The sequence below is a fragment of the Lemur catta genome, chromosome 15, assembly GCF_020740605.2.
Source record: "Lemur catta isolate mLemCat1 chromosome 15, mLemCat1.pri, whole genome shotgun sequence".
Classification (NCBI taxonomy): Eukaryota; Metazoa; Chordata; class Mammalia; order Primates; family Lemuridae; genus Lemur; species Lemur catta.
The window spans coordinates 45,406,982-45,431,348 of record NC_059142.1 but is presented as its reverse complement, the minus strand read 5'-3'; the positions used below and the strand labels follow the sequence as shown (position 1 = coordinate 45,431,348).

Sequence of the window (24,367 nt, the reverse complement as noted above, 5' to 3'; positions counted from 1 at the left end):
TTTTCAGAAAAACAAGCTTAAAAATACCAGACAAATGAAAAACAGACTTCAGCAGTTAGTGCTGCTTCCTGAGTAACTGAAAAATGTGCTTCTTGTGGTTAAATGAGGGATCTGTTTAATATGGATGAAATACCAACACTCCAGGCATTTTCATTGACATTTCACTGTGACTTTTTGAACTTAGGAGTGCTGATATGAAAACCTACTCTTTCTGCTCTGCACACCCTGCAGTGGGATTGCAGAGCTGGGCCAGGAGAGGTGACAGGCTAGGTCGGGTTCCTGCTCTCCCTGTTCCGTCTTTCTGTTTGTACTTCATTTCCATTCACACTGCTGTTCTTCCCAGTTTTCCAGGATTCCTTTTCTGAAACCAGTTAGGAAAGCAGGCAAGGGTTTGTTCTTCTGCTCTCAAATCCCATTGCCTCTCCAGCACTGGATTTGCTTACTGGACCAAAGTGGAAACGTTCGTGGTGGGCATTTGTACAGACTTTTTCCTAAGGTCAAGAGACCAGAAGCTTCCCAGAGTGGCTGGAAGGAGCACTGCGGCACCCAGGGCACATTTGAGGGCAGCTTTCGAAGGGCAGAGGAGCCGAGGGAAGCCCCTCTTCCCTGTGCGCCCAGCACTGGCCGGGCTCGGCTGGGGCAGCCCCGCCGTCTGGCAGCAGCCCGGGAGAGACATGCTGTTTTGTTTAAATCCTCCACATTCTTTGCCATTTCCCCATTGGCCGGATGGGGCTACCCTCCCCGCCGCGGCCGCTGCTGATGTCAGCCTCGCTCGCGCTCGCTCCTCCCGCACCCACCTCCCCGGCCCCAGGCACACTGCAGCTCCGCGAGGACTCTCCGGCCCCGGCGAGGTGGCTGCAAACTCGCGGGCACGCACGGCGCCCGGGGAGCCGAGGGACTCGGGGGAGGGGACGCGCGCGGAAGGCGCCAGCTTCCTCCCGCCCGCCCCTGGCAGCCTTGGGCCGAGGTGGGAGGCACCCGGGGCCCCAACCGGGCAGCGCGGAGGGCGGCGGCGGCGGCGGCTTCCCTTTTCTCCCCCTGCCGAGCTCTGGAGCGGCTCGAGGACCGGCCCTAAAAAGAGCAGGAAATCTTGTTTACCGCCCGGGGAGAGGAGCCGATCGAGCCTTTGTCTGGAAAGTCAGCATCTCCGGCTCCGGCTGCAATGTGTTCCTGGTGACATTAGCACTGGGCAGGTCGGCCGGAGAAGGGGGGTCGCCAGGTTGAGGTCTGCTTTTCGGAGGCAGATCGAGCCGGTGACTTTTGTGCATTCGTTTTAATTTTTGGAAATCTCTTTTTTCCTCCCTTGCCCGCTGCCGGGCATGTCCTGATCTGGTGGCCGCTCCTACCACCCCGGGCAGCCGATCAGAGCCGTCTGCAGCGGGTCTCCCTCCCTCCCTCCCTTCCTGACTTTGCAACACCGCGTTCCGGGAGGACCGACCTCGGCGAGGAAGGAGGCGGGGAGCTGCGAGCACTGGGACTCGAACCTTGACATGCTCTCGGGCGGGGAGGAGGAAGCCAGGAGCTGAGCGTACCGCCGGGTCTGCTTCGCCGGCCGGCTCTGAGCGGAGGGCCCCGGGAGCCCTGCACTGCGCCTGGGCGGCAGGCTAGTTGGGACCCCCTGCTTCCCGCTCTGGGGGTCCGCGGCCGGCAGGACCATGCTGCTGAAGGAGTACCGGATCTGCATGCCGCTCACCGTGGACGAGGTAAGCGCCGCGCTCGGCTCGGCCTCGCCCGCTCGGAGGCCCCTGCCCCGGGGCGCTGGGTCCCTCACCGCCGCCTCCCGGCCGGCGTGTCCACTGCGGGCGGCAGGGAAACAAACCCAGGTGGACATTGCCTCCCAAACCAGAGGCTAGAGGGGGAGGAGTAAGGGGATTTGCTGTTTCCACTTGTCACCCCAGTGGGGGAGGGCGGCGATGGGTGGGGGCGGTAGGCTCCAGGTGGGCTCTTTGGGGGCTCCCAGAATCCTGATTGCTGAGGATCACAATAAGCCAAAGGGAGTTGGTGCGCCCTCTCCCTCCAATTAAGAAAATGAATAAAGCCGACCCCAAGCGCACCCTGTAGCTGGGGAGTGGGAGGCACCCAGTCCTGGCAGTGGGCTCAGCCTCGCCTCCCGCCACTGTATGGTCAGGGTGCAGGGAGAAGCCCTGCGTCCCCAAGATCTGGAGGTCCGGAGCCCCGAGGGAGGGCACCTCGGAGCCCTTGGGGAGAGGGGTCCGTGTGGCCCCCGACTTCTCACGGTCAATGTGGACCTGGGCGCTGCTCCCAGCATGCCCGCCCTTCGAGGCTCCCGGACCCGGCTCGGTCCTTTAGCAAACCACTAGGCTCGGAAACTTTCTGCGTCTCTTGTTTCTTCCGCCGCGGGGAGCGTGGTCCGCCGGCGAGCGGGAGGCGGCCATAGGAGGGCGCTCCAGCACGCGGGTGCCCCGAGGCCCCCCACTCCCGGGTCGCCGCGGCCAGGCGTGTGGCAAGGGGCTGGGGCTCGACCTCGCGCGCTGCTCGGGTTCGGTTCTCCCGACCCCCCGAAGCTGGGAGCTCCATCATCCAGGAAATGGTGACTCGGTGAAGATCACCCCGGCCCTGGCTTCCCTTTCTTCCCCTTTTCCTCCCCACCTTTTCGGTGATTTCACAACTGCTTAGCGTCTGTCCAGGGATAGCCAGGGAGGGAGTGTGAACCCAGGCTGAAGGCAATTTGAAACTCACTAGTATGGTTTGGTGTGGCCACACAAATGAAATCATTGGCCCAGGCCATCTTTTTATTTAAATACAGTGTTTTTAATCCATCAGATAAGGTTACTGAGCCACTACTTTGTGAAAGGGACCCTGTGCTTTGAGAGAGAGAAAGATGTTTAACTAAGAACGTGGCTGTGCACAGGGGCTATCTTCATTTGTCACCTGAAACAAGTGTTAAGGCAAGACCCGAATACAACCAAAGACAAGATTAAAATAGCTCCGAGTTTACAAAACGTATTACAGGGACACCACTGGCTGCCAAGGAGGGAGAGGTCAGCTCCCCCAGAATGATCAACTGAGCGTTAGAGTTTGTTGGCATTTGAGGAGGCAACATTCGAGCAGGGTCTGGAAGGGAGGATGCCCTGTGGGTAGACAGAGTTTTGGGATCTGTTTGACTTTGTAAGTGGAGAAGCAGCACAGAGCTTTGTGGAGGATGATGACGGCAAATGAATGGAGTATTTCTAGCAAAGGTTGAGCTGTTCCCACTTGGTGGGCAGCTGCACTGGAGCAGTCAGCTGGGAGGTGTGCATGCCTCTACTCCATCTCCTAATGACCTTATTTCTTGCTAGGAGTTTGGAATCTAGGAGCAGTGTTGGGGCTGTGTGAAATATTTTTTTAAAAATTGCAGGTGATAGTCAAGAAAAGAACCTGTTCTAGAATCTTCTCTACTACATACAAAATCTCTTTATCCTGGTCAGTTCCCTTTTCAGGATTTCTGAAACACTCAGGCAGAACTGTTTCCCCACTTTTTTGTGTGTGCAGAAATACCTGCAACTACACAGTGAAGTAATTATGTTTGAGTGATATAAGTGAAGGCCCTTCCTTTCCTAATTGGCCAACAAAATCAGACTCCACCTGTAATATAATGTATAATTATAAACTAATGTGTAATTCATTTGGATAAAATAAGCATGAGGGTCATATGCTGAAGTCATTTTCTGCTTTGCTAGAGAAACGGGGGGGGGGGAAGGGAGGAGCAATTTAGATTGACAAGAGTTTCCAACTGGAAGGATTCAGATGAACTAAATCTGACGATGATGAGGAAACTAGGTCTAGCTCGTCAGATGTTAGACTCCTAGAATGAACTGGTAGTAAATCCAACAATCTCCACCATCCGCCTTTACACTGTCCCACTGACTTTAACATTGAAAACTGGGAAGCAACTTAAGTTTCTCCAAAGAAGGCATTGACCATCAACTTAGGTAGACCTTGAAAGCCCAACTTTTGCTTCAACTCTTGATTGGCTTTGGATTTGATTCCACCTACATGGAATGTCTGGAACTCATCTCTGTTTAACCACCACAGTTAATTAGTAGCAGTGTCTATACTTTTGAAAATGAAGCGAATGCCTGTGCTTTGGAAAGTCAGTGAGAGGACCAACACTGTATGTCCCTTGTCCCTGGCCTTATTCTCCTATCTCCCCATTTAACCTCCTCGTAGTGGGAGGGAGCATTGGGAGCATCCGTGTGTTATTATCCACATTTTGCAGACAAGTAAACTAAGATTCAGAAATGTTAAGTAATGTGCTCCAGGCCACACAACTAGTTAATAGCCAAGCTGAAGGAGAGCCTGGTGAAACCCATTATTTGTTTTTCCTTACCCTGCTTTTTGCCTGTCACTAGTATTTAATCCACCAAAAGGAAAAACATTTCTTGAAAACAGATAAAGTCAGCACTATCAACTAAATGAAAAATCAGAGGCCTTTTGAATTGTTATAGGTAGTACTGGCTTCTACAATTTCTTTAGGCTTAACACATAAAATGTTCCCTAGTTCTAGGAAAAAAGAACAGCTCTGGGAGATAAAATAAAGCCGAACTAAAGTTTAGATCAGAGTGTTGGTGGGTTTTTTTGGTGTGTGTGTTCTTTAGACATTAATTTCAGAGTAGAGAATTATGAGAAGTAACATTCCATGGATTAATTTTAGCTAAAAAACTTCATTGGAATAATCTCCCCATTTGTGTTAAATGCAGTAGCCTCTGAACTAAATATAAGCCTGTTGGAAAGTTATGAACAGGAAAAGTCCCTGGGAGCTGATAGTTGCTATAAAGAGAAAGTTGCCATTGTCTTCATTTGAAACATTTGGTGATGTAGATTCTAGAATTTTAGACTTGGAAGGGCTATTCAAGATGATTTATAGTTGAGCTATTTTGTTTCATGGAGAAGACGAACCCTGTAGAAGGCCCGGTTAGTTGCCACCCCATTGCCTCTAGGCTAGAACCCAGGTCTTCTGATTTCTAGATCAAAGCTCTTTTACTCTATACAATTCTCCCTTCTCTGGGATTCTTTGTTGGAAAAAAATATCACCCCTGAGCCCCATGTGTAAAACAGATATGCTGGCGGTCTCCAGTTGAAGGTGGGTTGGGGACTCAGGGAGCCTGTAGGGTAGTCTCTGTTGGAACTTATTGGAAGAGTGGCCAGGGGACTCCATTGGAAGATGCTTTTGTATAACCAGGTTACTGGTTTTGCTTAAATTGTATGTTGGTTGGGATGTCTTTTGGATGTGTGGTTTTTTTTTTCTTTTTTTTTTTTTTGAGATAGAGTCTCACTCTGTTGCCCGGGCTAGAGTGCCATGGCGTCAGCCTCGCTCACAGCAACTTCAAACTCCTGGGCTCAAGCAATCCTCCTGCCTCAGCCTCCTGAGTAGTTGGGACTACAGGCATGTGCCACCATGCTTGGCTAATTTTTTTCTGTATATATTTTTAGTTGTCCAGATCATTTCTTTCTATTTTTAGTAGAGATGGGGTCTCACTCTTGCTCAGGCTGGTCTCAAACTCCTGACCTCAAGCGATCCTCCCGCCTCGGCCTCCCAGAGTGCTAGGATTACAGGTGTGAGCCACCACGCCGGCCTGGTTGTGTGGTTTGATAAGAGGTGATGGTGAAGTTCAAGACCTCCCCCACTCTGCCCCCCCAGCTACTTCCTGGTGCTATCATTGGTCCCAACATGTTGCTCACCATCCTCAATACTCCTTAGATCACCCCTCCGCCTCCCCCAGAGGTACTTGTTGGCAAGATAAGCATCTCCCAAGAGCTAAGCACATCCTAATATTATCTAAGGCAGGCGTTCTTTAGTTTTCATTGCTTTTTTTTACTGTTTAACAATTCCTGTTCTGACTGCATTAACATTAATGTGTGTACTTTTAGGGATTGATTTGTGGTCCTTAGGGATTTGGTGCACAATGAAGAAAAATAGAAACACTCCCCTCCCCTCCAAGAAAAAAGGGAAAAAAAAGAAAAGAAAAACAACTTTTCATACAGAATATTATTTTGTTCTTTGCTCTGGCAGGGAGTCAATGCACTTTATCCAGCCTCCCTGGATCCCCAGAGAGTTTTCTTGCATACATTTCTGAGAACAGATTTGGGATGGGGTGGTACCACCTCAGGAATGACATGAATGGAGATGCCAAAATACCTAATGGTGCTTCGTGTTCTCCATTTTAAACAATTTTCACAAAATGAATCCACAAACGTATCAGGGCAGAAATTCTTGAAGGAAAGAGATTTTAAGTGTGATGTTGGCAGTGACTTTATTTCTTGCAAAATGTGATACCCCTGAATATAAAGGATAAAAATTCCTTTGATTAATCTCATAGAGCTTCCCCAAGGTTTCTCATAAACATAATTTGGAAAATGGTTTTTTAAAGAATGAACACTATTTTGACTTTTTTTTTCCTGACTGTTAGTTGAGAAGAACCAAGGCCAGGGTCATGAGTTTGATTTCTGGATATTCCAGGTAATTTCCTTTGCTTGTTCCACAGCCAGGGAACAATGGAGGTTTGCCCAGCTATCTTACAAAGCTCCAATCTTTGTCTAGGGGAGAACCAGGGGAAAGGAAGGCCAGTTAAGGGATAAGTGCAAACCTTTCACCACTAATGGAACAGACAAGGAGCAGATGCTGTCCTCTTGGTTGGTCAGTGAAATTGGCTTTGTGCATGAAGGAGGCTACATTTTCCCTTGTGATTTGAGTGTGAATACCTGTCGCAGGAAACAGATTCCGGGCCTTGGGGGGAAAAAAAGCAAACTATTGTTAACAAAACCCTAGTTAAAAGTAGGTAGTAATTAACTTTTACTTTTCATTAAAAGACATTGAACAAGTTCCTAAGGCTCCTAAAAGTCAACTTAGAAACTTTATGTCTGATTAAATGAATGTGACCGATATCCAAAGAAAAGCAAATAATCTTTGTTTCACAAAGGTTATCATTTTAAGTGAATAGAGAATACTGCCTATTTATTGTAGGTAGTTTTTAAAGAAATTAATATATTTTCAACACTCACCCTCACCTCAGAGTGTCAATTAGGGAAGTCTATGTGTGGCAGGGGGAGGGGGAAATCACAACGTTTCAAGTTTCTAAAAAATATAAAAGTGTGTGCACAGTGACAGGCAGTAAACATGTTTTTCAGGAGTAGTAATTACTGGAAAAGTACGTCTAGGTTCATTGCTTTAGTTGCCTGAGTGAGGTCGCTGCACCCTGGCTGGCCTGTTTTCTGTTGCGTGGCGTTCTGTATGCTTGGAGGCAACTCTGAAAACTTTTTTTGAAAACTGGGTAACACTTCTGCCCCTGTTCAGAGAAAAAAGAAAAAAAAAGAGTTCTAGAAATCAGCTGATTTGTAGTGAGAAGTCAGGAAGGTTTTAGGTATCTTTAGCAAATTCAGCCCACTGGGAGAGGAAAAGGAGAATTTCAGATTGCAGACTGCCAACTGCCCACCCTCTCTGACTCATCTTAGAAATTTTGTGGTAGTGAAGGTTTTTTTTTTTTTGTAAGTTACAAGGCAGATGAGGCCCAAGTGTGTTATAAATATTAAAACTAAAAATTCACTTGTATCTGGAAAATGTAAAGTTGTTCAAAAACATTATGTTGGAAGCTTTACTTTTTGTACTATACAACCTACAATTTACAAAAACATACAATTCATACAAACCAACAGGGTCTCAGTGGTGCACACCGCCAGGGGGCGCCATTTACATGGAACCCAATGGAAATGGGGTAAAATGATGGTCTGCAACTGTCCAACTACGTTCGTCAGCCTTTTCAGGCCTCTATCCACCTGCCACTCTCATGTTAAAACTTGAATATTTAAGCAAATTCGTGGGTTTATAAGTGAAAACGTCTTTCCTGACTACTCCATCTACAATAGCAGTCCCCTGTTATGCTCGACCTGTCTCCACACCTGTTTATTTCCTTCATAGCATTTATCCTAATCAGTACTTTATTGATTTGTTTACTTGTTATCCATCTCCATCATTATCTTTTCAACGTGTAATCCACATAAGAAAATATTGATAAGATCTTTTTACTTATTTTCCTTTCACACTAAAGCTTTGAAGTCTGGTGTGTATTTTCCACTTACAACACGTCTCAATTCGCACTGGCCTCTTTGCAGTGCGGAAGGACTACATGTGGCTTGTGGTTGCCCTATTGGACTGTGCAGCTCTGTTTTTAAACCTAGGGTCTGGCACATAGTAAATACTTGCTGAATGAATGGATCGGAATAAGCTAAGAAAAACAGAAACCTTTTAAGGAAAGCTGACCCTATATGTTTTCCTTTATATTGTTTAAATTTTTTTCACTTAATTTTCATACCGCCTAAAATTTTACCACTTAGAGATTCTTTTATATTTAAAACATCCTCATTCTAAAATTCCTTAGCAATACCCTTGAGAGGTTTGAGGGCAGCCATTCCTAGGAGTTAATGCAATCTGACTATTTTCCTCCCAATTCCCAGAGGAGTACATATATTTGTTTTCCATTGCTGTGTAACACATCATCATAAACTCAGTGGATTAAAATAACACCCATTTATTAGCTCACAGTTTCTGTAAGTCAGAAGTCTGGGCACGGCATGGCTGCTCAGGGTCTCACAAGGCTGAAATCAAGGTGTCAGCCAGGCTGCCTTTCTTTCTGGAACTTGGAGTCATCCAAGCTCAAAAATGGTTGTTGGCAGAATTCAGTTCCTTGCAGTCATAGGCCTAAGGTCCCTACTTTCTTGCTGGACTTCAGGTAGAGGCCAGCTCCCAGAAGCCACCTGCCATTTCCTGCCATGTGGCTCTCCACAACATGGCAGTTTGCTTTTTCAAGGCTAACAGGAGAGCCTCTGCTGCAACTTCATGTCTCTCTAACTTGTTGTCTCTGACTTCTAGACTCTTTTCTAAAACGGCACACCTGGTTAGCTCAGGCCCACCTACATTCAAGGGAAGGAGATTATGTATATACAAAGTGTTTACACCGGGTAGTGGGAGTCTTGGGGGCCATTCTAATTACCATAGAGAGATTGGCTGAATTCACAGTTTCCAGTGGAGGAGAGTAGTTATTCCTTGAATCCAGAACACTTAGGGATATGGAACTTCCAGGTTGGCATTTGGGATACCATGAAAGCATTCATGTCACCAGTGTTTTATTGAACTCCTGTGTGCCAGGTGCTAGGGATGGAGCAGCAAACAAGATAGAACCCTTCTACAGCTCACAGGCCAGAGAACACTGGAGAAGTTTTATTGCCATTTTAAAATAGATTATGGCAATGGTTGCACAACTCTGTAAATATATTAAAAATCCATTGAATCTATATGTAAAATACATCTCAATAAACCTTTTTTTTTTTTTTTAATAGAGCTGCTTACTGATTTGTTTCAGCAGAACAGACACCTATGTTCAGAGAGAGCCCTTGAAAGAGAGTGTTGAATTGGAATTAGGAATAAATTGGAAAGTTATGGTCCCTGTCCCCAAGGAAATGGCTCTGGTTGTCTTGAATTTAGACAGCTTTCCAAAGGAGGTTGTTCTCTTCTGCGGCAGTGTGGGGAAAAAATCTGCCAGATTTGGACCAGAATGACTGTGATTTAGGTCAGAACATGATACTTAGGGGGAAAAAAGTAATCACAGCTTAAATAGCTGCCCTAAGGCCAGTTGCAGGGCTGCCTGGTACTGAGGGTACCCTGGTACTGGGGAACCTATCCTGACAGAACTCACTATCCTTAGAAGCCCACACAAGGGAATGGAGGCTGATGGCCATCATGAGTGGAAGAAACCTCAGGATCTTTCTGGCTGTGGCTCCAGGTGCATGTTTCTACTTTCTATGAGCATTGAATGGGAAATAACGTGTTAGCAGAATGAATTCTAGAAGACACATTCAGGAGGAAATGGCTCTACATGGGAAGTAAATCCTTTGCCTTATTGATGTCTGGCAGATGTCCTTGAGACTTCCTACCTGGGCTGTATTCTAAGGGTGGCTAACTGGCTATTTAAACTTCGTCTCAATCGTCTCTGTCTAGGATGGTAAAATCACTCCAGGTTAGCCTGGGCCAATCTCCCAGAAGGCAAATGGCGGGAGGGGAGCCCCACTGCAGAGGACGTACATGGCTACTGGCTTTGCAAACCATGACAGAGAAAGGAGTCTGGGGTCACCAACCACTTCCTGGGTGAATGCTTTGAGTCATTATACAAGGCTGTTTGTTGACTTAGAAACACTGAAGCCAGAGCTTACCAAGATTTTGACGTCAAGTATTAAAGTGACTCATTCTGTCATTTCCCAGCACTTTGATAAAAGGGGCCTGCTCTTAAAACTCCTTTTTGGACGTTAGTGAAAGTCGACTTATATATGTAAACATGTAGCCGACGTAAGTTCTTGATCAAATTTACCTAATGACTCTCTCATTTATTTATTTATTTATTTTTCTCTTTTTAAGTATGGGTGAAGCACGACCTTCTAGAATTCCTCTTGTCCCCGAGCAAAGAAAAAAAATCATCATCTTTTAATTCCTTTAGCATTCTATCTAACCATCTTTATTTAGGGTGTTGTTTCTTTCCCAGGCTGAATCACCTGGAGAAGATTGAGATTGGCCAAACAAATATAATTTGATGACAACCTATAACAATGTTGTTTAAGCACTTAATCTAAGCAGTTAATCTTCAAAGACTGCTTCCCCACCCAATGTCATCTGCACACACACACACACACACACACACACACACACCACATGCACACACATACACCCCGTTCAGGTTTGATTATATTTGCTATATTAAGGCCAGATCCAGGTGTTTCTGAGCACTAGTTTGTGTATTTTTTTATGCCAAAAATAACTAATCTGTGTATTTATTTAGAAGAAAAGGTATCAGAATGAGAAGTCACGATTAACTTGGATGCTACTATAATTAAGTTGTTTAAACTTTCAAATGCACTGGGTCTCATTTGTTGAATACTTTATATTTCCCAAGAGCTGTCCAATGTTTTCTAGTTTTAACTATTGTGGCAGGGTTTATTTATTTATTCTTAAAATGGCAAAGTTTCACTTATCTCTTGTCTCTGGCTAAAATGTTTACGACTTGTGATAGGACCTGTTAATGACTACTGTACCCAAACTTCCTGAAAAGTCTTGGGTACGACTGAATAGTGCTTAGAAAGCTGAGTGTTGCATGGCTCATTCTGCTTGTCTGAACCATCCCCACCTTCATGTCTTACATAAATTGTGAAAGTTTCTTGCCCTGGTTCTTTTGGTCATAACAGGGCAGAACTAGATAGTTGTCCTATGTCACAAGGTTTTGGTTGAGTGTGGCCTTGCAGTAATTTTGCTTTCATGTCCATGATAAAGTAGCACTGTGTGCCTTAGCAGCACATCCCATGAAACATTCAGTTTGGAAAGTACGGGTTGTAAAATTTGGTTTCTATTGTATATACATGGACTGATAGCAGTCATGTTTCACATGCAAAGGAGGGCAAAGCATTCAACAGTTACATTTGTTGAATGCTTCCTTGTTTCCCTTAATCCTCATAATAGTCCTATGAGTTAGATATCATCCCCATTTTATAGATGTGGAACATGGGTGCATACATGGCTACTCAATAGTGGACCTACATTCACACCTAGGCTGATCAAACTCCATAGCCAAACCCCATAGACTCCTGCTGTAGCCAGTTCTGCCTTCCCTAGAATCTTAAAGAATCAAGGTTATCTCGTTTTATCACAATCAAAAATCCCAATTTCTTAGAGATTAAATAACCTGTTCAGGATTATCAAAGGAAATAATTAGGGAAAGGTGGTTCTTCTGTTCCTATAAGAGAAGAGAATGATCTATAAGTTTCATCTCATATCAAATGATCTATTTTACCCAAGTATTAAACCAAATGACATTCCTCAGTTTAACTTTGATAAATGAATCATATTCCCCTTTGAAAATAACTTTTGTAGTTCATGCACTAAAAAGAGAACCACCCCTACACTCTTAGAAATTATTCCTTTTAATGGCAGTAAAAACCTTTGGCTTTCATAGGCATCATCAGCAGAGATGTTAGTTCATGTGAACACCTGTGAGTTTCTCAAAATTAGTATCTGAAAATAATGATGGGAACAGACAAGTGGCACTGTGTCTTTGGCACATTTAGTTGAAAACTTAAAACTCTTCATGTGGAGGTAAGCACACTGGAAGGTATTAAAAATGATCAAAATGTACTATTCAAAGTTATATATTTACCGTTCCAGCTGAGATGACTGCTCCTTGTAAACTTCCAGCTCACATTTACTGGTGTTCCCTCCAGAGCCAGTTTATAAACCACACAGGCAAATTAATATTGTTCTTTTTTTTTTTTTTGAGACAGTCTCACTCTGTTGCCCGGGCTAGACTGCCATGGCGTGAGCCTAGCTCACAGCAACCTCAAACTCTTGGGCTCAAGCAATCCAACTGCCTCAGCCTCCTGAGTAGCTGGGACTACAGGCGTGCACCACCATGCCCGGCTAATTTTTTTTTTATATATGTATTTTTAGTTGTCCACCTAATTTCTTTCTATTTTTTTTTAGTAGAGACAGGGTCTTGCTCTTGCTCAGGCTGGTCTCGAACTCCTAAGCTCAAGCGATCCGCCTGCCTCAGCCTCCCAGAGTGCTAGGATTAAATATTGTTCTTTTATAGTCACACTGTGTGTGGACTAAAATAACTTTTTTAAAAACATGATGTGATTATGATTTTGAAAATGGAACTCTAAGAGACTTTTTTCAAAATTCAAAGTGGGGGTGAGTGTGGTGGCTTACCCTTGTAATCCCAGCACTTTGGAAGGCTAAGACAGGAGGATTACTTGAGGCCAGGAGTTCAAGACCAGCCTGGGCAACATAGTGAGACTGTCTCTAAAAAAACAAAATAGGCCGGGCGCGGTGGCTCACGCCTGTAATCCTAGCACTCTGGGAGGCCGAGGCGGGTGGATTGCTCAAGGTCAGGAGTTCAAAACCAGCCTGAGCAAGAGCAAGACCCCGTCTCTACTAAAAATAGAAAGAAATTATCTGGCCAACTAAAATATATACAGAAAAAATTAGCCGGGCATGGTGGCGCATGCCTGTAGTCCCAGCTACTCGGGAGGCTGAGGCAGTAGGATCCCTTAAGCCCAGGAGTTTGAGGTTGCTGTGAGCTAGGCAGACATCACGGCACTCACTCTAGACCGGGCAACAGAGTGAGACTCTGTCTCAAAAAAAATAAATAAATAAAATTAAAAAAATAAAAAAATAAAAAAACAAAATAAAAAAATTCAAAATCATCCTCAAAAGACATTTAGCATTATCAAGAGTGTTAAAAACAATGAAAAACCAAAACCAAAAACAAACCCAAAACTTATCCTGGATTCCACAGGGGAGATTCAGAGATGTTTTGCTGTGTATCAACACTATTGAAATAAATATGTTGTCACCTAAAATGAACTATTTGAAGGTGACCACACTTAATTCAGTATGTATTAATATATCCTGGTCAGGTTTTTAAAATTTATTATTTTAAAAAATTGTGGTAAAATACACATAACATAAAATTTGCCATCTTAACCGTTTTTAAGTATATGGTTTAGGTAGCATTAAGTACATTCACATTATCATACAACCATCATCACCATTCATCTTCAGAATAGTTTTCATCTTGCAAAATTGAATCTCTGTACCCGTTAAATACTAACTCTCCATTTCTTCCTCCCTGGCAACCACCATTTTACTTTGTCTCTATGAATATGACTACTCTAGGTATCTGGTCAGGTTTTGATTTTTTTAAACATCGGTTATATTACTTTATCATTAAACTCGTTCATCATTTCTTGAAACAAACCCAATAAACTTAGACTGATGGAATCTAACTACAATTTTTTTCTGAATTCTGCCTTCTTTCAAAGGAAGAAAATGACAAGATGGGCCCATATCTGTATTTTGGGTGGCATTAGTGACTCAATTAGTGACCTACCTACACCTTTGCAGCAACAGCCAAGGTGCTTGACAATTTTAATTTAGGAGTGCTACTATATCATCATTTATCAGAAAAATTGCATTTTGTTTAGAATACTTAGCAAGACAGGAAAAAGTACCAATGCATTTTAGAAGCATTTCAAACAAGCAGAGTTGGTACCAAGTGTTCTATTAAAGTAGAAGACAGAATATTTGATTAAAGACAATGCTTTATTCCTGTACAAAGTAGAAATTGACATTTAATGGGATTCTTTTTCTGAGTAAGAAAGTACAGTTAAAATGTTAGCTTATTTTTTTAGGATTGTATGAAAGTTTAACTCAGGAGAAAAAACAAGTCATTATAATGACTTATTAATAAATTAGCTTTGTAGCATTTTCATTCTTGTCAATTCTATGAGTGATATCTTCAAATAAAGCTTTCAACTCCCTAGCCAACTACCTGGATTTTATTAGGTTTTATAGTACAATGGTCCTGCCACTCTCAAGGAACAGTTTGTTATGTACACTATCCAAGAAGTTATCTAGAAAAACGTTGGTCTTCAGAATTTCAATCCAGTGTGAGCAGAATTTTCCAGTGTACCTGGAACAACAGGTGTCTGTTTAACCCTTAATGTTGCCAATTGCACATGTGCAATACAGAAGTTACAGAAAATAACACTCTAATTAAACTGGTAATTAGCAATTAGAGTAGAAAAACAACATTGGATAGATGTTTGAGAAAAGGGACCTGTAATTACCTGCTTAGAAGGGTGGGTAGTTTTGAAGACAGGGGTTATTATCACTAGAGCAGTTTGTGCCTGAGCCCATGCGCATGTCTTCGGAAATGTGTAAATTCGCTATGGTTAGTGTCCTGGTGACGTGGCCCTCCATCGGGACCATTTTGCTGAATTTGTCCTGACTTGAAATAATAATGCTGATGCCGATGCTGGTGGAAAGACTAATGTGGCTCTTACTTGTCACATGTGTCACCATTCTGGACTATTGTAGCCTGCATAAAAGTGACAAGCTGGATGAGAGTGATTTTCTCAATGCTTAAAAAAGCTGTGAAAATAAGACAGGTTTAAAGACATGAAATGTGGTTATCTAATTCCCCTCTACCCCCACCCAAGTGCCAGGAGTTTGGTAACTAGAATTGCATTTAATCATGGGGTACAGATTGCACCTTGCAAGCAGGAGACTCAAACAAACCCTGGGATATCGAAGGCCATGACAAATGCTCATTTTTTTTTATATGTTTTTGCTGCTCATAAAGAGACATCATGTCCAAAACGAAAAAATCTTTAGATTCAGGATTTAATAGTTCACCTCTTTTGGATTGTGTTTGATGGAAACTTGGACACAGCTGAGTGTAATTGTGGTTTTGAGCAGCATTACTTACAGTGCAGATATAGGTGTATTTAGAGATGTTTTCTTGCCAAGATCTGGCTGAGAAGGAGCTTGGTAGTGGTGGTGGTTGTTTAAAAAAAAATAGTAATTAGGCTATTAGTTGTCCAAATAGAATAATCCCCTTAAGCCTTTTCAAGAAAAAACATGTCTGAAGGGTCAAGTATATTTAAAATTAGCCATTATTTACGCAGGTGCTCAACATTTTGCCCACGTTCTTAAGGAGTTGTTTCTTTAAAAAAAAAATGTTGGTTATGTCTGTCAGAAACCATATTATTTTTTAAAGAGGGAGTTCAGTAGTGGTTCTTCTAGCAAAAGCAGCCAAATCCCTGGCATCACAAAAGCCTCATCATAGATTCATCTATTTTTCATCCTAGAATGGCTATGCTCAGTGTTGTCCTGGCTACAATCTCTTCTGTAGACCTGGAGAAGGACCTGCCCCCCAGGACCTTCCAGGCCTCTCTTTTAGAGAAAAGTTAAGAACAAAAGTAACAAGTGCAGTGACAAAGTGGCATCCGAACTAACAGCCTGTGGTTTCAGGGCTGGAGGCAGGCCTGTGTTGCTGTCTTCCAAGCTCCAGATCTACCCTGGGTGGCTCTCAAAATCATAGGCTGGGGTAGAACCTGCCCACCGTGTCTCAGACAGGAGGGCTTTGCTGCCACTCCAAGACACACCTTTGGGTGTGTCTCATCTCCAAGCAGGATGTTCAGCTTTCTTTCTGCTTTTGTTGGAGCTTTTTGAATTGCAAATTGGCCACACCTTACAAAATGTTCACAACCTTAAGTTCTGGTCATTGCCCCTCTCCCACAGGAAGTATCACCCCTGAAAAGAGGCATAGGCACTTTGAAACATGATTTATCTTTTCATTTTTCTCTACCCTTTTATTTAATTAAGTGCCTTGGTATCTTATCTCCCTGAACCAAAGTACCTATAGGTTGCCCAGAGTTGGGGTTTCCAGTTTAGGTTGGTTCACTATGGTGGAGTATGGACATGGAGTGGGAAGACCTAGCTGAGTCCTTGCCATGTGATAGCCATGATTTGATTGAAGACTCATTTTCCTGTGCCTCAACTGTCAATTTCAACTGTCAGATGCCCTTCTTTTTGCCCGTATCAAGGCTGAACACGTGAGATAGGGAGCCCACTCAGTAAACGTAAGGGGCGATCATTGTCAGTTGGTGGGGCCTGCATAGACACCTGATCATCATGCTGTATTGTGTAGAAAATGATATTGTCTCACACTTTTAAATACCTTTATTTTAGTGAGACCATCCAGTACAATACAGTTTTGGAATCTCTACTTTCCAAATGGCCTGTGGGGAAACCCTGAAGCGTCCACGGTATCTGAATTTGCCCAGTGGGAATGTTGTGTCGCAGTAATAAATGCTTAAAGATTAGTTTATTTGCAACCCTGCAGGGGCTATAAATTGCTACTTTAAATTTTATGTTCCAGTACCCTGATGTTTATGTTGCTATGGTGGTGTGTCTCGTGCTTGGGTGTCAAGATTGCCATTGAAAATAGATAGGCCTAAATAACAGCCTAACAGGTGGCTGTGCTTTGTGAAGTCGTTCGTAAAACTATTTGGTGGAGAAGTCCAGAGCAAGTCAATCACATGACTGTGCCCTCAACTATGTTTTATAGTTTAGCACTTTTTAAAATCACATTCCTCCCCCTTTCCATTTTATATATAGATTTTTTTCCTCTTTCAAGCAGTGCCATGCCGATTTCCTGTAGTAACACACAAGGAAAGATTTCAGCTCATTTTATATAGTGGTGGATGTCCTTTACTTATTTTGTGTAACTGGAGCCCTTCTCCTAAAAATAACCCTTCTTTTCCTAATGTGATTCTTATTATAGCTGATGTACTCTTTATTTAAATGAGAGACTTCTTTTTAACATGCCCAATTGAATTGATATATATTTATTATACATAGATATAACAAAGTACATATATAAAATATATAATATATAATAAAAACATATTTCCCTGTAGGGTCTAATCCTTAGTGAATATGGTAGTAGAAATTGTTCATTATGCTTTCACCTGCGAATGATGATCATTTTCTTTCTTTTGAGATAAAATCTTTTGAAAGAACCTGAGCGTTAAACTGGTTCAACTTCCTACCCACTGGTTAGAGTCCTTTCTATAATAATCATGGATGGTGATCATCTTGTCTTTTGGCTTAAATACCAGTCACGGCAGGGTGCTGGCTCTTTCATGGCATGACCTCTAAGATTGTCAACTTTGATTCTTTAGAAGTTGCTTTCTTATATTTAGTTGATATGTGACTCCCTGGAAGTTTCAAGATTGTTTCTCTCACTGTAGTGACACAAACACAAGCCCCTTCCACATGCTGACTCTTTAAATATTTAAAGAAATCTATAATCTTGTCCTTTGGTCTTCTTTTCTGTGGCTTAATATGCTCAATACCTTCATGGATTCAATTTATGAAATGGTTTTGAGTCTCCCTCCCCATTCCTGTGGTTCTTCTTTCTTATTGCCCTTTAAAAAATATTGAACCCCATGCTCTAGAGTAAGGGCCAGCTGACTTTTTATGTGAAGGGCCAGATAGAAATATTTCAGACTTTCAGGCTGTAAGGTCTCTGTTGCAACTACTCAACTCTGACCTTGTAATATGAAAGCTGGCACAGACAATACATAAATGAATGTGCATGGCTGTCTTACAGTAACATTTTTTTTTTTGAGACAGGATCTTGCTCAGACAGGGTCTCACTCTGACAGGGTCTTGCTCTGTCCCCCCAGCTAGAGTAGACTAGAGTGCAATGGCGTCATCATAGCTCACTGCAACCTCAAACTCCTGGGCTCAAGTGATCCTTCTGCCTCAGCCTCTCAATTAGCTGGGACTGCAGGCACATGCCATTGATGCCTGGCTGATGTTTTCAAGAGACAGGTCTTGCTCTTACTCAGGCTAGTCTAGAACTCCTGAGCTCCAGCAATCCTCCTGCCTTGGCCTCCCAGAGTGCTAGGATCCAGGCATGAGCCACCATGCCCGGACTCTAATAACATTTTATTTATGAGCACTGGAATTGGAATTTCATATAATTTTGAATGCCATGAAATATTCTTCTTTTGATTTTTTCCAGCCATTTAAAAATACAAAACCCATTTGTAGTTTTGGGGCTGTACAAAAACTGGGAGTGGGCTGGGTTTGGCCAATGAGCTGTTGTTTGCTGACCTCTGCTGTAGAGTAGAGATTGGAGGATCAGTGCTGAAATCACTGGAACTTCAGCCACTTTTGTTTGCTTTGTTGATGCTTTAGCACTAGCCTTGTCATTTTTAGAAGCTGTATCAAACTGCTGACTGCTTTGGACAAGGTGGTCAGCTACACTTGGACTTCTCCATGTGATCTCCTGGCAAAACTAAGTCTCTCCAACCTGTGTGTATGAGATCTACCAAAACCAAGTGCCATACCATAAGGACAGCAGCCATAACCATAGGACTCTGAAATGTAAATGTGACGAATGGCATCTGTTGGTTTCAAGTTCAACCAACTGTTTTTTTTTTGGAGACAGAGTCTCACTCTGTTGCCTGAGCTAGAGTGCTGTGGCATCAGCCTAGCTCACAGCAACCTCAAACTCCTGGACTCAAGCGATCCTACTGCCTCAGCCTCCCGAGTAGCTGGAACTACAGGCATGTGCCACCATGCCTGGCTAATTTTTTCTATATATTTTTAGCTGTCCAGATCATTTATTTCTATGCTTTAGTAGAGACAGGGTCTCGCTCTTGCTCAGGCTGGTCTCGAACTCCTGACATCGACCGATCCTCCCACCTTGGCCTCCCAGAGTGCTAGGATCACAGGCGTGAGTCACCCTGCCTGGCCAACAAACTGTTTTTGATTCCTGCTTCTGTTGTATACTGTATTGGCCATTTCTCTTAGCTTTGTGGCAGATGTGATAAGCATGTTTTTCTGTCTTTCTCCAAGCCACTGACTTTTCAGTAACATCTAAATCATGTTAATAAAATACAGGTCATGACTGCTTTCCTTTGTTGCAGAAACCAGTCGGTATTTGGGTGCAGAAATGAAACCCTCAATTATATTAATAAGTTTAAGACTGGATTATTCCCTACTTGCTCATTAGTTTTTTGTTTTCGTTTTTGTTGTTTTTTTGAGACAGTGTCTCACTCTGTTGCCCAGGCTAGAGTGCAGTGGCGTCAGCCTAGCTTGCTGCAACCTCAAACTCCTGGGCTCACGTGATCCTACTGCCCTTAGTCTCCCAAGTAGCTGGGATTACAGGCATGTGCCACCATGCCCAGCTAATTTTTCTGAGACAGGGTCTTGCTATGTTGCTCAGACTGGTCTTGAACTCAAGTGATCCTCCCACTTCAGCCTCCCAGAATGCTAGGATTACAGGAGTGAGCCACCATGCCCAGCCTTCCTTGTTAGTTTTAATTTTTAAAATAAGGCTCTCATTAGATATTTTGTGAAACAGTTTAACTAAGGTTATAATTTAGCATGCAGAGGAGAAAATTTAGAAAATGATAAAGCCAGGATTATTTTTAGTGTATAAATATTTATGGACATTTACTTAGCAAAGCCCTGCTTTCAGCGGAAGGGAAGGCACAGAGGGCCAACATTTGTGGAACTTTCTAGTGTACCAGACCCAATGTGTTAATCATCCCATTTCATCTTTGCAGTTATCCTCCAAGGTGGATCCTATTATCTCCACTTTACCGATTGGAAATTGAGGCTCAGAGGATTTGCCAAAGTCACTCAAATAGTTAATGGCAGAGCTGGGTTCTAATCCCAAGCTCTTTGGCTACAAATTCCATTTGCTTTTTCCAACACCACCATTGTTTTCCACAGCCAAAGAGAAGTCGACCTTAATTCATTATCAAGTTTATTGTATCAATATACTAAGTATCCTAAAATGGATATATGTTCCTGGATTATTTACTGGAATGATATGTTTCTGGAGCATATATGCCAGAAACTGTGATGTAAATTAAGAATATTGACCTCTTTAGTGGAAAGGGACTGTTAATTTAAAGCTATTTGCATTTGCCATTCTTTGGTAAAACTGGAAACACAAATACAATTTCAGATTACCTTTGAGCTATTATAAATCTTGAGGGAAACCTTGATTGTTTTTAGAAAGCCTCTGTGTCTGTCTAGACTATATCTTGCAAACAGGCACTTCAAGATGTCATTATATGAATATTCAGAAACTAAGTTGTAATAGAGCCTAGATGAGAATGTGTGATAATCTAAAGATATCATTTAAGTCAGGGCTTTAAAAATACATGACTTGCAGTAAAAAGGAAGCCTAGTAAACAAGTTCTTTCCAATTCACCAAGCATGCTCTAATCCCACATGTATCCCGAGTCCTTAAAAGCAGACTTATAAAAGGGAAATGAAATAAATTCTCAAAATGTAATTTTGAAGCTCAAGTAAAATATATTTAATGTTTTAATTGTTTAATTGTATGAAATGGGTTGCTTAAACTAATAGCTGGTGCTGAGAATGAAAAAATCTTTGCTAAGATTCTTCTAAGAGGAAGCTGGTTTATGGCTTTCTGGAGCTGGTGGACACTCCTGGTTTAGATCATGGGCTCATCATAGGATTGTGATTGTTCCCTTTTTTTTTTTTTTAAACTCCCTGTAGCGGCTTTTATAGTGCTTTGCACTGTAAAGTGCTTTGCACATGGTGGTTGCTTAGTTGAGGTTGACTACCAGCTTATGGTCATTTAAATTCAGACTTAATTTTGTGACTTGAAAAACAGGAAAAAAATATATGGCTTTTTAAAAATTTTTGTTTTTATTGAATATTGAATAGGCATGAAGCGATACATCCAGAAACTCATTGCCTGGCTTAATAAGTAGAATGTTATGAGTTGATTTGATCTCAGATCCTCTATACTTATGGCATCATAAGGGATGTAGTCTTCAATAGCTTGCTATTTTTTCCTATTAAAATTTTAAATTGAGATATAGTTCACATCCCACATAATTCACTCTTTTACATAGGTGTACAGATCAGTGGTTTTTAGTATATTCCCAAGGTTGTGTAATCATCAGCACTATTCAGTTCTAGAACATTTCCTTTTTTTTTTTTTCTTTTTCCTAGAGACGGGGTCTTGCTCTTGCTATGTTGCCCAGGCTGTTGTGCTGTGGCTGTTCACAGGTGCAACATAGTGCACTGCAGCCTTGAACTCCTGAGCTCAAGCTATCCTCCCACTTTAGCCTCCCGAGTAGCTGGGGCTACAGGTGCTCACCACCACACCTGGCCAATTCTAGAATATTTTTATTACCTGCAAAAGAAACCCTGTACCTATTGGCAGTCACTCCTCATTGCCCTCTTTCCCCAACCACTAATCTACTTTCTGTCCCTATGGATTTGCCTATTCTGGACATTTCAGATAAATAAAATCATACAGTATGTGGCCTTTTGTGTTTGGCTTCTTTTGCTTAGCATGTTTTTAAGGTCTGTGTTGCAGCAAGAAGCAGTATTTCATTCCTTTTGGTGGCTTAATTCATTATATGGATATATGACATTTTGCTTATCCATTCATTAGTTGATAGACCTTTGGATTGTTTCTACTTTTTGGCTATTATGAACAATGCTGCTATGAACATTCACGCACAAGCTTCAGTTTACACACCTGTTTTCAATTCTTCTGGATATTTACCTCGTGGTGGATTTGCTGGGTCATATGGTAATTCTATGTTTGGCTTTTTGAGGAACTGCCGTACTGTTTTCCACAGTGACTACAGCGTTTTACACTCCTACCTACGGTGTATGAGGGTTCCAGTTTCTCAACATCCTTGCCAACACTTTATTTTCTGTCTTTGATTCTAGCCATCCTAATAGGTGTGAAGTGTTATCTCATTGGGGTTTTGATTTGCATTTCCCTAATGTCTGATAATGTTGAGTATTTTTTCATGTGCTTATTGGTGATCTGTATATCTTATTTGAGGAAATGTCTATTCAAATCCTTTGTCCAGTTTTTATTTATTTATTTATTTATTTATTTTTGAGACAGAGTCTTGCTTTGTTGCCCAGGCTAGAATGAGTGCCATGGCGTTAGCCTAGCTCACAGCAACCTCAGACTCCTCGACTTAAGCGATCCTACTGCCTCAGCCTCCCGAGTAGCTGGGACTACAGGCATGCGCCACCATGCCCGGCTAATATTTTCTATATAGATTTTTAGTTGGCCATATAATTTCTTTCTATTTTTAGTAGAGACGGGGTCTCGGTCTTGCTCAGGCTGGTCTCGAACTCCTGACCTTGAGCAATCCACCCGCCTTGGCCTCCCAGAGTGCTAGGATTACAGGCGTGAGCCACCGCGCCCGGCCCTTTGTCCAGTTTTTAATTGGGTTGCAAGTCTTTTATTGTTGAGTTGTAAGAGCTCTTTATTTATTCTGGATGCTAGACACTTAATCAGGTGTTTGATTTGCAAAACTTTTCTCCAATTATGTGGATTGTCTTTTCAACTTTTTAAATAGTGACCTTTGAAGCACAAAAGTTTTAAATTTTTAAACAATTTTTAGAATTTATTTTTATTAAATTTTTTATATCAGATGGGTAACGTGCTGATGTCATAACAAGGTTTGAGAGAAGCACATCTCACACATTAGTGTGAAAACCTAATCACTATCCCTATGAACCACAAAAGGATCAAAGGTTTTCAATTTTGATGAAGTCTAGTATATGTTTTTTTAATTCGGTTCCTTGTGCTTTGGTTTAATATCTAAGAAACCATTCCCTAATCCAAGGTCACAAAGTTTTACACCTGTGTTTTCTTCTAAAAGTTTTATAATTTTAGCTTTTACGTTTAGGTCTTTGGTCCATTTTGAGTTAATTTTTGTATATGGAGTGGGGTCAGGGTACACATTTGCTCTTTTGCACAAGCATATCCATTTGTCCCAGCACCATTTGTTGAAAAGACTATTTTTTCCTCATTATATTGTCTGAAGCTTGCTCTTTTTCACTCAACATTTTAATACTGAGAATGATGCATGTAATTACAAATCATCCATTTCTTTAATGGCTGTATAGTATCCTTTATAGGAAGCTGCCATAATGTGTCTATCCATTCTTTATTCCATACTGCATTGGGTTGTTTCCAGAGGTTGCTATTATTAACACTGTTGCTGTAAACATAACTTGAGCATGTCTCTTACTATGCGTGTGTGAGAGTTTCTCTCTAGGGCTTATGCCTAGGAATGTAGAATATGCACATGTTTTCCAAAGTGATTATAATAGTCATACTGCTATTGGCAATGTATAAGAATTACATTTGGGAAAACTTAGTTTTAAGTGTTCTGTTTGTTTTGTGTCTCTTTGAGAAAAGTCATTACTAAAAAGAAAGAAGTAGTATTTGCAAGTGAAATTTGCCTTTTAGGTCTCTGATATTTTATTAGTAAGAATTATTTTAACCAAACAAAAGACCAACAGCTAGAAAACCTAGTAGGCAATTAGTATCTCATTACATTTTAAAATATTAGTGTGCAGCTTAAACAGATCTTTGGCTGGTTGAGGTGGTAAAGGTTTTTGCTAGTAGCAGATGAGCCTTTGTGTTAAATAGAGCAATATCACACCAGCCTACTATTGTTCTCTTATGTAGGGTCTGGAGCAAGTATAATATAGCAGTTGGCAGAATCAGGGTATGGAGAGACGGGGGAGGGATGCTTCCCTTTCTTGGTACCTACCTGTTAGCACATAATGGTTATGTTAAACAAAATTGTGCCCATATGATGAGACTGTCCTATCTCATTATCTCATTGTATAGTATCACATGAAACGGTGGAGGGATGACAAAATTTGGCGGGTAGTGCTCAGAACCTTGAAGGAATTAGAAATGCTTTCTGGGGTAGAGCAAATCTATTGTTAATAAGGAAAGCCAGTCATGCCTGGAAAGCACGACAGGCCTGTGCCAGACCACCGGTCAACACGGATGGCCGCTGGAGGTGAAGAAAGACCTTAGGAAAGCAGGTGGGTGGGGGAGGGGCAGCATACCTGGCAGCATCAGAGAAGCATGTGGGGAAGTGCTCCAGCTAAGAGCCAGGACTCAAGGACAGGATGCCACTTCCCAGGCAG

At 42.3% G+C, this 24,367-nt stretch overlaps 1 protein-coding gene and 1 non-coding gene across 3 annotated transcripts in view; one reads left to right on the top strand and one right to left on the bottom strand.

Moving 5' to 3' along the window:
• The first annotated feature begins 1,334 nt into the window (after positions 1-1,334).
• The window catches only part of PITPNC1 (phosphatidylinositol transfer protein cytoplasmic 1), a 231,428-nt gene continuing 208,395 nt past the window's right edge, over positions 1,335-24,367 (top strand). Inside the window, exon 1 of one of the 2 annotated variants that reach the window (XM_045525869.1) lies at positions 1,335-1,703. In XM_045525869.1, coding sequence (XP_045381825.1) covers positions 1,656-1,703 — 48 coding nt within the window. In that variant the 5' untranslated portion in view covers positions 1,335-1,655. The remainder of the gene's footprint in view (positions 1,704-24,367) is intronic. The other variant, XM_045525868.1, reaches the window with a different exon arrangement.
• LOC123621423 lies at positions 22,843-22,946 on the bottom strand. The gene has a single exon (XR_006729147.1). It is a non-coding gene; the product is annotated as a small nucleolar RNA U13 (small nucleolar RNA).